We start from the raw sequence: 15,166 nt of genomic DNA on the forward strand, positions 1-15,166 counted from the left end.
GAAATCTTTTATGAACAGTAAATTCAATCAGTTTCTATACACACACACACACGCACGATCTTATAAAACTGTATATTTGGAAACCCTTGTTTTAAATAACAATAATTGTAAAAATTTACTGTTAATAAAAAAGAGAATATAAAATACTTACTGTTAATAAATAAAAGAAAAACACATCTTTTTACATTATAATTTGCATTTGAAATAAGTCCTTTAGCTGTAAACTTTAGAGATTCATCTTTGCATTCTAGATCTAACAGCTCTCTGAAAAATTAAGATATTTGATTCCAATACACACATATATATATATATATATATATATATATATATATATATGTTTTTTTTTTTTTTTTCAGGAAACATTAAAAATAAATGAATGCATTTTGAGATCTAATAACAAGAAGCAAAAGTAAGAAGAGTGGAAAGTAAGGGGGAATAATATTAAATTAAAATATAATGAAAACATGGATATTTATATTTTCTGTTTAAACCCAATGGATCAGTGTTCCTATTAACATCTAGTCATTTTTAAGTGAAATTTCATTTCTTTATTGCTATTACAAACACCTTGCTGATCCTCAAAATAGTGACCATTATTTTACCTGATGAACATTTGAGACCATACTAACAGAAAGGAAAATAACAGCAAATGTTACTGACATACAGAATGATATGTACTCATCATTTTCATTCCAAAAGGAACAACAGATAATGCTATAAATTAAAGATGCCAAGAAATTATATTCTTGGTCTCATCCTTTATCTAAGTGCAAGCAAACAAAGTTTGGACATGAAGTCACTTCACGGGCGGGCTACTTGTATATAGAGACTAATAACTTAACATCAATTGCCTTAGTATCCCATAATGCAACACACATATCCTTACACACACATATATAATGCTATGCATTATAGTAAGAGCCATTACCCAAACCAGTTTCAACCTTTACTGAGGTCTCATCAGTGGGAGCCAGATCCAGAAGTGATACCAATGTTGAAGTAATGCAGACCAAGAATATAACTTCTTGGCATGTTTATTTTATAGTATAACCAAGCGAAAAAACTTTCAAATTCTGGATTAGAGATAGATGTTATTTTAATTATAGATAGATAATTTTTTTAATAATAAGATGCGATACTTTTTGGATACTTGTATATAGAAATATGACTTCTGCATTATTTCAACTTTGGTCACTTCTGAGTCTGGCTCCCACTGATGAGACCTCAATAAAGGTTGAAACCAGTCTGGATAGTGACCCTTCCCATAATACATAACATTATACATGTCCGTAAGGATATGTGCATTGCATCATGGGATACTAAGGCAATTGAAGTTTTTAGCCTCTATGTACAAATAGCCCAGTAGTAAAGTGACTCATGTGCAAACTTCGTTTGCTTACACTTGGATAAAGGATGAGATCAAGAATATAATTTCTTCGCATCTTTAATTTATATTATAACCAAGTGAAAAAACTTTCAACAACCATTAATGCATTAGCATTGATGGTTGTTGATGCTTTCCAAGATAGAAAGAAAAGCAAAATACCTGATTTCTCATTTGAGCTCTCTTTCATAATAATGTACAAATGTACAAAGTAGACTAGACAGAACTGTTAAAATCAATTGGAAACTTACTGAGCACCTTACTCTCAGAATCCTAACCTTAGCACCTTATTTTATTTTTTTTCCCCAGCACTTAAATAAACCCCTGGAGAACAACACTTTGCTGTCCTCAAGGTTGCAATGAATAACTGGTTTCCTAATTTAAGGGCAGAAAAAAGCTTATCGTACTTTGGGTAAAAAAAAAAATAATCAATCAAATGCAAAAAAATTAAAACTCCTATTAAAAAAAGTTTAAACAGCGTGATTTTGAATTTTTGGAAATTATTTCTAATTAGCTACAAATTAACTGGAAAAAAGCTGGCTTTATAGACAAGAAACTGGCTCATTTCCTATCTTGTAAAGTTCATATTAAATGTTTAATATTACAAATTAAATTTTGTTATTAAAAAGAATACTGAGAAATGTACTTGAATATTCCTGAACCCGAAAAATGATCAAGTTTGTTGCACTTTAAGTCATATAACTCTAAGGATTTTTCAAAAAATTATTTAATACCGAACTCAGTAATGAAATCAATATAGTCTTTCTTCTCTTCTGTCCAAGAAGGGTTGAGTCTTCTCTTGAGTAGGATCTTCCAGTCTTCTGTTTGAAAAAGTTCCTTATATGTTCTGCATCCCGAGATGTTCTTTATTAATTTCAGCCAGGTAATTCTTGGTCTTCGGATCTTCTTTTTTCAGTTGTAAAAGTATTGATTAGACGTTAGGAAGTCTGTCTGCGTCCATGCGTACAGTGTGGCCAAACCATCTCAGTTGTTGTTTTCTAATTTTTTCTATTATTCTTTTTATACAATAATTCTTGTCTAACTGTGCTGTTTGTTTTCTTTTCTATCCAACTTGTTCTATTTATTTTTCTTAAGCATTTCATTTCAAATGCCAGCAGTTTTTTTCTCCTCTCTTTTCTTAACTGTCCATGCTTCTGCTCCATAGATGACTGTTGGTATAATTATTGCTTCATATAATTTGATTTTGGCTTGCTTAGATATCTTGTTTATTTTCCAGATTTTCTGTAATTTTCCCATGGTGGTCCATCCTATTGCTATTCTGTGTTTGATTGTTTTCAGTTCATCTATTGTTTCTGTTAGTTTCGATCCAAGATATATGAAGTTGTCTACTTGTTCTGTGTTTAGGGTGGCTGAGATGGTAGTTCCGTTCCTCCCTATTTTCATCACTTTTGTCTTTTGTATATTTATTGTCATGTCACATGTTTTACAGATTTCGTTTAGCTTGTTTATCAACTTTTGTAGTTCATTTGGGGTTCTTGCAATAAGGACGAGATCATCTGCATATTTGATATTATTTATGTTTAAACTATTGACATTGATTACAGGCTCATTGTCTATTGCCTTCTTCACAAGGTTCTGTTGTGAGTGTGTTCTTTTTAATTACTGCATTTGTCTTAGAGTAATATTTTATCAGAAACTGTATTATATATTTGTCTATTGCTTTTTCTAGTAGAATTTTAAGAAGGATTTCTCTGTTGATGCTGTCGAAAGCTTGTTTAAAGTCCACAAAACAACAATATAGTTCTTTATGGTCTTCCCAGCTGAACTCTGCTAGTTGGTGCAATGTGAAAATTTGGTCTATTGTTGAATAGTTTCCTCGGAAACCAGCTTGTTCTATGCCTATCATTTCTTTATAGGTATTTTTTAATCTATTTTGTATAATTCTTACGAATATTTTATAGGTGTGGGAGAGTAAATTGATTGGTCTGTAATTTCTGCAGTCTCTTTTGTCTCCTTTCTTGTATATCGAGATGATCTTTCCAGTTCTCCAGTCATCTGAGATCTCTCCTGTTTGTAGTATTTTATTGGATAGGTTTGTTAAATATTCTATTGATATGCTGCCTCCATATGACCACAGTTCAGGGATATTATCAATGCCTGGTGCTTTATTGTTTTTCATCTGTTTTATTGCATATCTAACTTCTTGTAAAATTTTTGGGTGGTCATTATTTTCTTCTATTGTTGGCATTGTAGTTTTTGTTTCCTTGGTGGAAGATGATTTGACCAGACTTTTCTTATATCTTCAATATTCCCAGTGTCAGTCATCTTGTTGTTTATCATTGTTACAGCTTTTGCTGATAATTCCTTTGTACTTTCTCTTACAGTATCATGGAAGTATTACAGTAAGCTTCTTGGCATTTCTCAGCTTTTTCTTCTAACCATTTTTCTTTGGCTTTTTTGCATAGGTTTATCAACTTTATTTTTTAGTGCTCTATATTTTTCTCTATTCTCTTCATTGTTTTGTTGGTTTACAAGTATCTTGGCCTCTCTTTTCTCTTGTATTGTAGCTATGATTTCTTGGGTTATCCACTGCTTGTTTATTTTGGGTTTGGTACCTAGAGTGTCTTTTGCAATTGATAACACTGTTTCTTTTCCTTCTTCCCAGTATTTTTCGCTGTTCTGGAAGATGGAGGGTTTTAATTTCAACCACATCTATTCTAAAAATCGACTTCTGCTTGAGCTATCTTTTAATTTTGATAGGCTGATGTTTTCTTCTTTTCTGATATTGTTTTTCCTGTTGAATTTTATCTTCACTTTGGCAGTTAATATTTTGTGGTCAGTGTCAAAATCAATTTGTCAGTTCTTTATATTACCATCTGGGGATGTCCATGTATATTTATTATTAGGGCATTGATAGAACAATGTGTTTGTGATCATTAGATTGTTTGCTTTACAGAAGTGGAGTAATTATTCTCCTCTGTCGTTAAGCTCTCTGTATCCAAATTTCCCCATCACATCTTTTTTGTCTGCTGTGAACTGTCCTATTTTAGAATTAAAATCTTCCATCACTATCATGAGTTCTCTATTTTTGGGATTATCTATTTCCTGTTGTAGTTCTTCATAGAAATTTTCTATTTCTTCCTCTGAATGGTAACTGTCTGGTGCATATATTTGGATTATTTTAATTGTTTGACCTTTTTATTTTGCTTGAAGTTTGGCTGTGATTATTCTAGGAGACTTGAAATTTCAATTATAAGTGTGTAATTGAAATTTCAATTACACACTCAGTAATTGAAATAAAACCAGATTATTCTGGTTTTATTTCAATTACTCAGTGTGTAAGTTTCTTTTCAATTAATAATGCAACTCCTTCTCTGTGTATGTTATCTTTTCTTCCTGAGAAGTATAGTCTTCCTTCTGGTAAATCCATGATCAATTGATCAATCAATATAGTACTGATCCATGATCATTGTACCATGATCAATATAGTACTGAAATGAATATGTGAAATATGCAGAACAAACATGTACATGGAATTATGAAACAGCAAGAACACAGAAACCTAATATACATCATCATCATTGCTGAATTCCTCTTAAGGAGATGTTCAGGATACTATGATGGCACAACATGAAAGTTTACATTACATTATTAGTAACTTCCTATTGACAATTTTCCTCTAAATTAGTCTGTTATATTAGTCAGTTATTATATTTCACCCTTCTAAGGCACTTCTAACTCTGTCTTCCACTGTACTTTTTTTTTTTTCCCTGCCATCTTGGCAGCAAAAATCTGAATCCAGAAATCTTTCTTCTCCATTCTGTTTAAATGACAATACCACCTGAGATTAGCAATGCTAACACATTCCTGAATGCTATCAAGTTCCTTCCTAATATCTTCATTTTTAATATGATTCTACCATTAATGTCATTTGTTCATTCCCCTAATCTTTTTCAAAACTTTTATATCTGTAGTCATCTTCAATCAAGTGTTATACTTCTAACCCAGCTCTCAGTTAAAACTAGCTTGCCAGTTTAGAATTCTGACAAATTTCTCTCTCATTCCATATAAATTTATTTAGTTGGCTACCTACAATATCAGCTCTCCTAATTTTATTTCCTATTTCCATATCTACTTTGTCATTTCAATTATAACTGTGCTTATATAGCTAAAATGTTTTACTTGTTCTATACATTCTCCATTCACAATGCAGATGAAATTTTTATGTTTCTGCCTATTTTCATATCTTTATTGCTAATTCTCATGCCATATTTGTTACAGCAATAATTCAATTTAGTTAAGGAATCCTGCAAACTTGTACTGGATTTATTTAGGAGTATATCATTATCTGCATAAAGTAAATAGCTGAGATTAACATATCCACTTCTGATATTAGTTTAATACCACTTTTGTTCATAAAGTGATCTATATATATCAGCGCTTCCCAAACTGTGGGCCACAGCCCCCTTGGGGGCCGTAGATTTTGTTGAGGGAGGCCGTGAAATAATGAAAACAAATTTAAAATGTTTCAAGATTAAGTAGATTTTTTTTATTTTAAAAGAAACGTATTTAACTTTTATTATTTATTATTTCTTTTTTGTTATTTTTTATATTTTAATGGAAAAATTGACACATTGGTGTTGGTTCACAAACTTTGCTTCCCGCGTATTTCGCTGCTTAATGAATATTAGTAAATATTGCTTATTCATATGTTTCATTTCAAAGCAGTGGTTAATTGTATTTACTTCGAATGCTCTCCAGGGAAGCTCCAAATCTTCCTGTCCCTTTCATCACGCGTTCGTAAACAGGGACTGTTGATATTGGCTTTATATACATATCAAAACCTGTTTTTTATTATCACTGTCATCCGAGCTATTTTTCTGTTACCAATAATAGTTTTGCATATACTTCACACATGAAAAAAAGTTTAAACAAGTTCATGTGGGGAGATAGTAACTCGCTTGCAGTGGTAAACAACACGCCCTCCCTAACAGACACTATACTGCAGAGGCAATAAAAACAAGTACTTTTATTATGCCAGTGAATAAGGTATGAGGAGTCTGTGTAATATATTTCTCAACAAATAGTGCAATTAGAGACAACTGGGATAAAAATACACTAATTAATGAATTACATGTTCCCTCATAGAGAAACTATGCTGTATAGACTGAAACAAAACTATATGTTGCATGGGAAAACAGAGTATCTAACTAAAAACTATTGTCATTAATTAGATGTGTGTGAGTTTGATTTCCCAAGGCAGCAATAAAATTCAACCGAATGTATTAAAATTCGTAAAAGTGTTAAACTAAGTGTTATATATATATATATATATATATATATATATATATATATATATATATATATATATATATATATATATATATAAAATGAATGTTATGGCAGTTTCACATATGGAATTCTGTTGAAGGGAGTTAGCATTTCAACTCAATTGTCAGCTATGCTTTTATCTTTCGGTTGCGCGATCTTTTGTTAATACAGCACCAATCATATGCACGTTTTAATAACCTGCCTTTGCTGTCTGTTTCGCGTTAAGCTTAATTACAGTAAAGGGAGAAAAGTCACAAAAGAGAAAAATGTTCCTGGTCCGGGGATTCCCTTATTCAGGTAATATTCACTAATTTCATGTTGTCAGTCTGTGGTGTGCCAGTATCAGTAAGTGGTGATATTATTTGATCTATTCTACGTTAAAACATTTAACCCTGAGATGGATAAGTGGCTGATAAAAAATTTAAAAAAATTCCCGCGAACAATCAGAAGAAGCAGAAACAGACTCAAAAAAAAGGACAGTATTTCATATTTTACCAGAACAGCCCTCATCGTCTTCAGAACCAAACGGTAATAGGCAAAATATGTAATATATGCATTTGATTTTTGCAATATTCACTGTGTATGTTTTGTATTGAATATAAATACAATAAATATTATAATAATATATTTCTCTATTACAATTTTTTTTCGGGGGGGGGGGGGGGGGCGTGAACATCGGTTTGTGTTCACAAATTTCGCTTCCTGCGTATTTCGGCGCTTAATGAATATTAGTAAATATATGCTTATTCGTATAAGTTTCATTTCAAAGCAGAAATCTAAGAATTGCAGTTTCAAATATTTCACCTGATATTGACTTTTTGTGTAGCAGTATTGAAACACATCCACATTAAACTGTTGTCAAACTTCTTTTATGTTTTTAATTCTTTCTTTATTACTAATAGTTTTACATTTCATATGCTGGTACTGCAAATGTACAATAACAATATATCTATCTTTATAAAAATATGAGAAAATGTGCCATATCAAATGTGTATGTAAGAGGCAAAAAATGTAATATATGCATTTGATTTTTGTAATATTTGCTGTGTATATTTTGTATTGAATATAAATACAATAAATATTATAATAATATATCTCTCTGTTACGATTTTTTTTCGAGGGCCGTGAAATATTTTAATTTTTACAAAGGGGGTCCTGACATCCAGAAGTTTAGGAAGCACTGATATATATAACAGTGGAGATGGTACATCTTTGTCTACCACCTCATTTGACATAAAAGCATCTTTCTTTATCTCCTTCAAATTCAAACTGCTGACTTACAATTTAAATATAGATTACTTCTCAGTACAATGTCCCATTTACACCAGATAATTGTGTGTTCTGAACAGCTTCTCTCTTTGAACCTAGTCATATGACTTTTTTTCAAAGTGAAAATCTGAAAACTCCAGTTTGTCTAGCTTGTTCTTTTTGAATTTCTCTTTCGCACTTTTTCTTGGCTTATTCTTAAGTATACTTGTATACACCTTAGCTGTAACACTCAGTAAAGAAATTCCTCTGTACAGTCTTTCATTTGTCTTTTTTATAGATGGATACTATGAGTGCTCTACTCCAATTATCTGGAATTGGAGCTTCTGAATTATGCAGTGCCGATACTGTATACAACTTTTATACCTCCATATTTGAGCATTTCTGGTCAAATACCATCCAATCCAGCTGCCTTCCCATTTCAGGTTTCTGATGGCTTTTTCTATCTCAAGAACTGATATGTACTTCTGATTGCATTCTTCTTAAATATTTACTATCACTGTTCACAATTATTTCATTTAACAGTTCAGTTTTCATGTCTCTTTATCATCTCGGATTTGCTTTAGAGCTAATTCAATAGCCTCCAACTCATTTTTAGCACCTTCCTGATATTTATCCAAGATTTTTGTTTAGCTATTTTTATTACACACCACTTTGCTTGCTTACATTTTTCTCTATATTTGTTTTTAGGTCTGCTGACTATTTTGTTAGGAAATTTCAATATGCTTTCTTAGTTTCCAAGATTGCCTCTTTCACTTCTTGCATCAATCATGAAGTTCTGATTTTTCTATCCTTAAAGACAACTTCACCAAATGGCTTCTATGAATCAATGAATGTTTTCTTTAGAGTCTGTCACTGAGGTTCCAGTTATTTTTGTTATTTATTTTTTCCCTCGAACTCTTTCATTTTCGTTCCAATAATATTTGTATACTTAAGTGTATAGTTCACCTCTAAAATCTACTCAACTTTATTTTTCAAACTTTCTTTTATATTTTTCTTTTCAATATGATATCCAATTTTTTTTTGTTGTGCTCAAAACTAAATGGTAATCACTTCCTATTTCAAATTCCATTAGGGACACCCACTTAATAATGTGTTGGTCCACCTCCCTATGCAATTACAGCTTGCAGATACCTAGGAACAGATTCCACAAGGTCAAACATCTTCCATGCACAACTCGACCCATGTCTTCAGCAACTCTTCTCAGTTCAGGCTTATTCTATGGAGAAGGATCAAAAGTTCTCATACCTTGTTCTAGCATATCCCACACATGTTCAATTGGGTTACAGTCATGGGAGTTTAGGACCAAAGCAATGTGGTAAATTCATTGCTGTATTTCTCCAACCACTTGGTAGTTGTACAATGACAAAGTGTGTTGTTCTGTTGAAAGATGGCACTGTGGTTGGGATAGACCTCCTGCAGATATGGATGGGGATGGCCGGCTAACAGAACCCTGTAGCATTCACCATCCAGTGTTTGTGGAATGATAACCAACGGACCTAGGGTGTGCCAGGAAAAAGATCTCAAGACCATAACACCACCTCCACCGGCCTGTTGAACCCCAACTGTGCAACCAGGGGATAGGGCTTCATGCTGTTTATGCCAAATATGAACCCAGCCATCAGCATGGTGCAGCAGGAAATGGGATCCATCACTCCAGATGACCTTCTTCCATCTATTCAGGGTCCATTGCCAACATTCCTTGGCCCATGCAAGGGGGATTTTTGTGATGCCTAGCCGTCATCATGGGTATCTTGTTGGTCTCTGGCTGTGAACCAGATGTGAAGCAAAGTACAGCACATGGTGCATGTGGAAATGAGTCGAACTGCCCCACTGTTGTACTGATAGGTAAACCATGTGACTGTTGCCTGTCATTACCGAGATACCAATCATGAAACCTGACACTCACTTCTAGGATCAACCACACATGGCTGACCAATGTCAGCCCTTCTGTTGGATGTCTGTTCATGGTTAATCCAGTCCTCGTACACCCTTGATACAGTAGTAAGGGAGCAACTGAAAAGTGCAGCAGTTTCCAAAATACTGGCATCTACCTTCCAGGTGCAACTATCTGCTTGCAGTCAAATTGGCTTACATCATCACATTTCCCCATTACTGGCAAACGTTTACTGATTATGTAGAGAGCATAAGTGTACCCATTTATAGTAGCTGCAATGTGACATTGATATCATGTCAAATATGTAAATTGGGGGGGGGGGGATGTTCCTAATGCAAAGTTAACAGTGTATACTGGTGCTCTGAACCAGTGTGAAGATATTGCTATCCACAATATTAGTCATGAGAATTTCCTTGTTCCTTGTTGTATCTTCTCTCAATGTAAATTTGTTCACATCTTTATGTTGAAACATGATATAAGTGATGAGCAGTCTGTATTCTATGCAGAAATCCAGCAGGTGCTTATGAATATTATTAGCTTTGACCTTTTTCTCCAAATTTTTCCAACGCATCTCTATGTCTGTTATTCATTTCATTCTCTGTTTAGATCTCCAACAGAACATTTTTTTCCCTTTATATCAAATGCCTTCTCTAATAGCTCAAAATATTCCTCTACTTTTTCCATAATAGAACATTCTTATGTTGGACAACAAGCACCAATAAGTCTCAATGACCAATTCACCATTCTGTTTGCTCATATCACTGTATTCAACAGTGCCTGCCATTCAAGAGAATTAAAAAAAAAAGAAAATAAAGAACAACAAAAAAGCTAAGAAAACTTATACTACATCGGTCAGTTTCTTGTCCATAAAGCTTAGTTGTTTTCTCTTACTTTTCAACTTTTTTTTTTGGGGGGGGGGGGGTGCTTGTCATTTGCCTGTATATTTTATGCAATCAATTCATTGTTTCAAAAAAAAAAAAAAAACTTATACATAAACACACACACACACATATATATATATATATATGAGGGTGGTCTGAAAAGTTCTCGGCCTAACAATGAAATAACGAATTTATCATTTCAAAATTATTTTATTTTTCGGCATAATCTCCCTTAAGACTAATACATTTACTCCAGCGATGCTCCAGCATCATTATCCCGTCCCTGTAGTGGTTCTCAGTACAATCTGCAAAATACTCCTCTACAGCTGCAATCACCTCTCGAATCCAAGAAAAACGCTGACCAGCGAGGAAGAGTTTTAGTTTTGAGAAGAGACAGAAATCTGAGGGAGCCAAATCTGGGGAATACGGTGCATGTTCCAACAATTCATAATGCAGATCCCTTAATTTTCGCATTGCCAACACACTTTTGTGGGCAGGTGCATTGTCCTGATGAAATATGAATTTTTTTCTTCTGCAAATCAGGTCTTTTCTCAAGACTTTTTTCGTCTAGTCTGGTTAAAAGATCGGAATAATATTCTCTGGTTATTGTTTTACCTTTTTCAAAATAATTAATAAACAAAATGCCTTTAACATCCCAAAACACTGATGATATGACCTTTCCTGCTGATGGAACCGACTTTGTCTTCTTTGGCACTGAAGAACCGGCCTCTGTCCACTGTCTTGACCGCTTTTTGGATTCTGGTGTGTGTAATGGTGAATCCAAGTCTCATCCATATTTTTGTGAGACATACAAAAATATTTTGGGAAAATTTGGAGAAAAGAGCAAAGCTAATAATAATGGCAAATATCTCTTGGATTTCTGCTCAGGACATGGACTGGTTATTACTAACACCATGTTCCAACATAAAAATGTGCACAAATTCACATGGAGAGAAGAGGCTAGGAATAAGAAAAGTCTCATTGACTATGTTATTGTTGATAGTGATGTTTTCTCCCTGGTGCAGGACACCAGAATGTACAGAGGATTTCAAATTGGAAGTGATCACTATTTAGTCTTGAGCAAGATAAAATTGAATTTCATATTGAAAAGAATAACATGTAAGAAAGTTTTAAAGCGAATAAAAGTTGAGCAGCTCTCAAATGTGAACTGTAGACTAAAATACACAAAGCTTATTGAAGAAAAAATGAAAGAGTTTGAGAACAGGAATAAAACCTTGGAGATTCAGTGGCAAACTCTGAAGAAAGCATTGATTGATTCTGCCAGAGAGGCATGTGGTGAGGTTGTCTGTAAGGATAAAAAAATCAGAGCTCCCTGGTGGACACAGGAAGTTAAAGAGGCAGTGAAGGAAAACAAGAAAGCATATCAAAAGTTCCTGTCAAATAAGTCAGCTTGTGCTCTTAGAGAATACAGAGACAAATGCAAGAATGCTAAATACCGTGTAAAACTAGCTAAACAAAAGTCATAGGAAGACTTTGGTAAGAATATAGAAAATAAATATCAAGACGGTGGCAAAATATTCTGGAGGTTGTTGAAGAAGCTTAGGAATGGAGGGAAGAGTGCTGTAAAAGGAGTTAGAGATGATAAAGGTGACATGAAAACGGGAGAAAAAGATATCTTTGAAGTATGGAGTAATTACTTTGAAAATTTGCTAAACGAAACAAGCAGTGATGACAGCACAGTGGTAATAAACACTGACCAGGCATGCAGTCAGGAATACATATCCATACTTGATGTAGAAAAAGCCATCAGAGGCTTGAAATGTGGAAAGGCAGCAGGAGCAGATGATATTTGAAAAGAAATTTCAAAGTATGGTGGTATAAAAGTCTTACAGTGGCTGCACTGCATAGTTCAGAAAGCCTGGACAGAGGGACGAATTCCCGATGATTGGAGTAGAGCTCTCATAGTACCCATATATAAAAAGGGAAATAAAACTGCATGTGAGAATTACAGAGGTATTTCCCTACTGAGCATTCCTGGCAAGATCTATGCAAGTATACTTGAGAAACGATTGAGAAGAATTGTGGAAGAAAAGCTTGGTGAAGAACAAGCTGGATTCAGGTCAAATAGAGGCTGTCAGGATCAGATCTTCACTTTACGGCAAATAGTCGAGAAAGCATGGGAATATAACAAAGATCTGTATTTAAGTTTTGTCGATTTGGAAAAGGCATATGACAAGGTGCCAAGAGAGAAGCTATTCAATACGCTGCAGTTATATGGTGTCAATGGGGCATTATAATAAGCAATACTTAGTCGTTATTTGAGTTGTAAGTCAGCAGTTAGAATTGAAGGAAGTACAGGAAGATGGTTTAATGTTAAATCTGGTGTGAGACAGGGATGTACATTATCCCCTCTGTTATTTATTATCTATATGGATCACATTATGAAGGAAAGTGGTATTAAACATGATATCAAAATTGGAGATGTTAATGTCAGCTCGTTGCTTTATGCGGATGATGTTATACTTCTAAATAAATCCGCTACAAGTCTGCAAGATTCTCTGATTAAATTGAATAGCTGTTGTAATAGATATGGTATGAAGGTCAGCAATAAAAAGACAAAGACAATGAAAATAGGCAGAATCGTTGAAAATGTCAACTGTGTTGTGAATGGAGAACCTGTGGAACAAGTAAAACATTTCATCTATTTAGGCACGATTTTTACTGAAGTTGGTAAATTAAATATAGAAATAGACAACAGAATCAGCAAAGCTGGTATGGCGGGAAGTCAATTGAATAAATTTATATGGAATAAGAGAGAAATTAGTGGGAACACTAAATTAGCTGTACACAAGACAGTGTTCAAACCAGTTTTAATTTATGGATCTGAGAGCTGGTTCAGAAGTAAAACACTTGACCAAAGACTAGAGACCACAGATATGAGAGTCCTGAGAAAGATTGTAGGCATGAACAGATGGCATCAATGGCAATATCATATTAAAAACGAGGATATTAGGAAAGAACTTGACATTGTCAGCATCCAGGAATGCGTTAGCAGAGCTAATCTCAGGTGGTAACAAGTGTCCTCTGCCAGGTTGGCAGCAAAACGACCCAGAGGAAGACCAAGATATAGGTGGATTGATGCGGTACAAAGTGCCTTAGACGATAGAAATATAAGATCTGATAATGTTGGAGTCTTGACAAGTAACAGATTGATTTGGAGGAAAATTGTAGATAGGAAATTAATAATGATGTAATTTTTTCATGTAGTACTATCATATTCTGTACATCCCTTGAAGGTACATGGCAGGAATTTGATGATGATGAAGTCTCATCCATAGTTATAAACCAATGCACAAAATCAGAAACCAATGCACAAGAATAAAAATGGCAGTTTTATTCTTGTTAAAATGCTCCAAGCACTGTTTAGAGATTTTCATGTGAGTGTGTTTTTGAGCTGCTGTGATCAAGTGCGGCACCCATCGTCCGCAAAGCTTTTTCATTTGCAATTCTTCATGCAAAATATATTCTACACGTTCTTTTGAAATGTATAGTCTCAGCAATTTCACGCACTTTGACTTGCTGGTTATCCAATACCATATCATCACTTCATCAATGATTTGTGATGTTGTTACACTTTATGTGGATCAGCTTCAAGGCTGGTGGGGACACGTTTAAACTCAGCACCCCATTTCTTAATTGTCGAAAATGAAGGAGAAGAGTGCCAATAAACATTTATAAACTTCAAATGAATTTCTTTTGGCGTTAAACCTTCTTTTACAAACAATTTTATAACCGCACAATACTCAATTTTATCCATTTCAAAGGGATACAGACAACACTTTTGCTTCAGACAGCTGTATAAAACAAACTTCTTCATAAAATGACTTGCAATTTCACATGGATGCTTATGACAGATGTACCAACTTGGAAAAAAAAAATCTTGCCTATAGTGTTGCCATCTATGGTTGAGGCCGAGAACCTTTCAGACCACCCTCCTATATATATATATATATAATGAAGCATTCAGATCTAATATTGCCATTACAAGGTTTCTCCTCCTGTCTCTACAATCTATAGTAAGGTGTTCAAACCCTGCCTTACACGCCCTTGAAGTCACTCACCTAATAAACGATTCCCAGTATAGATTGCATTGCTGCCGATTAACAAATCTGCTCACATGTCACCCATCTCAGAACAAAAACCATGGAGAAGTTGGATGGTTGCACTTGATATCTCCAAAACGTTTGATCAGGTCTGGCACAAAGGATTATTAAGTAAACTACCATCATTTGGTCTGTCACAGGACTTCTGTAGTTGGATTGCCAGCTTTCTATATAGATACACAATATGTGGCAGTGGATGGGTTCTTATCTTCCCACCATTCAACTTATGCTGGGGTTCCACAAGTTTCTGTCCGCTCACCAACCCTCTTCCAACTGTATATCAATGACCTACTTCAGCTAACCTCCAACTGTTACATCGTCG

At 34.1% G+C, this 15,166-nt stretch overlaps 1 protein-coding gene across 2 annotated transcripts in view; it reads right to left on the reverse strand.

Moving 5' to 3' along the window:
- The window catches only part of Mlh1 (DNA mismatch repair ATPase Mlh1), a 426,615-nt gene that overhangs the window by 167,534 nt on the left and 243,915 nt on the right, over positions 1-15,166 (reverse strand). For both annotated transcript variants that reach the window (XM_090408883.1, XM_090408882.1), the window contains exon 8: positions 152-264. In XM_090408883.1, the coding sequence (XP_090265009.1) occupies positions 152-264 (113 nt within the window). The remainder of the gene's footprint in view (positions 1-151; positions 265-15,166) is intronic.

Source organism: Typopeltis vanoorti, chromosome 19, assembly GCF_054136105.1.
Source record: "Typopeltis vanoorti isolate ZY-2024b chromosome 19, IOZ_Tvanoo_1.0, whole genome shotgun sequence".
In the NCBI taxonomy this organism is placed as follows: Eukaryota; Metazoa; Arthropoda; class Arachnida; order Uropygi; family Thelyphonidae; genus Typopeltis; species Typopeltis vanoorti.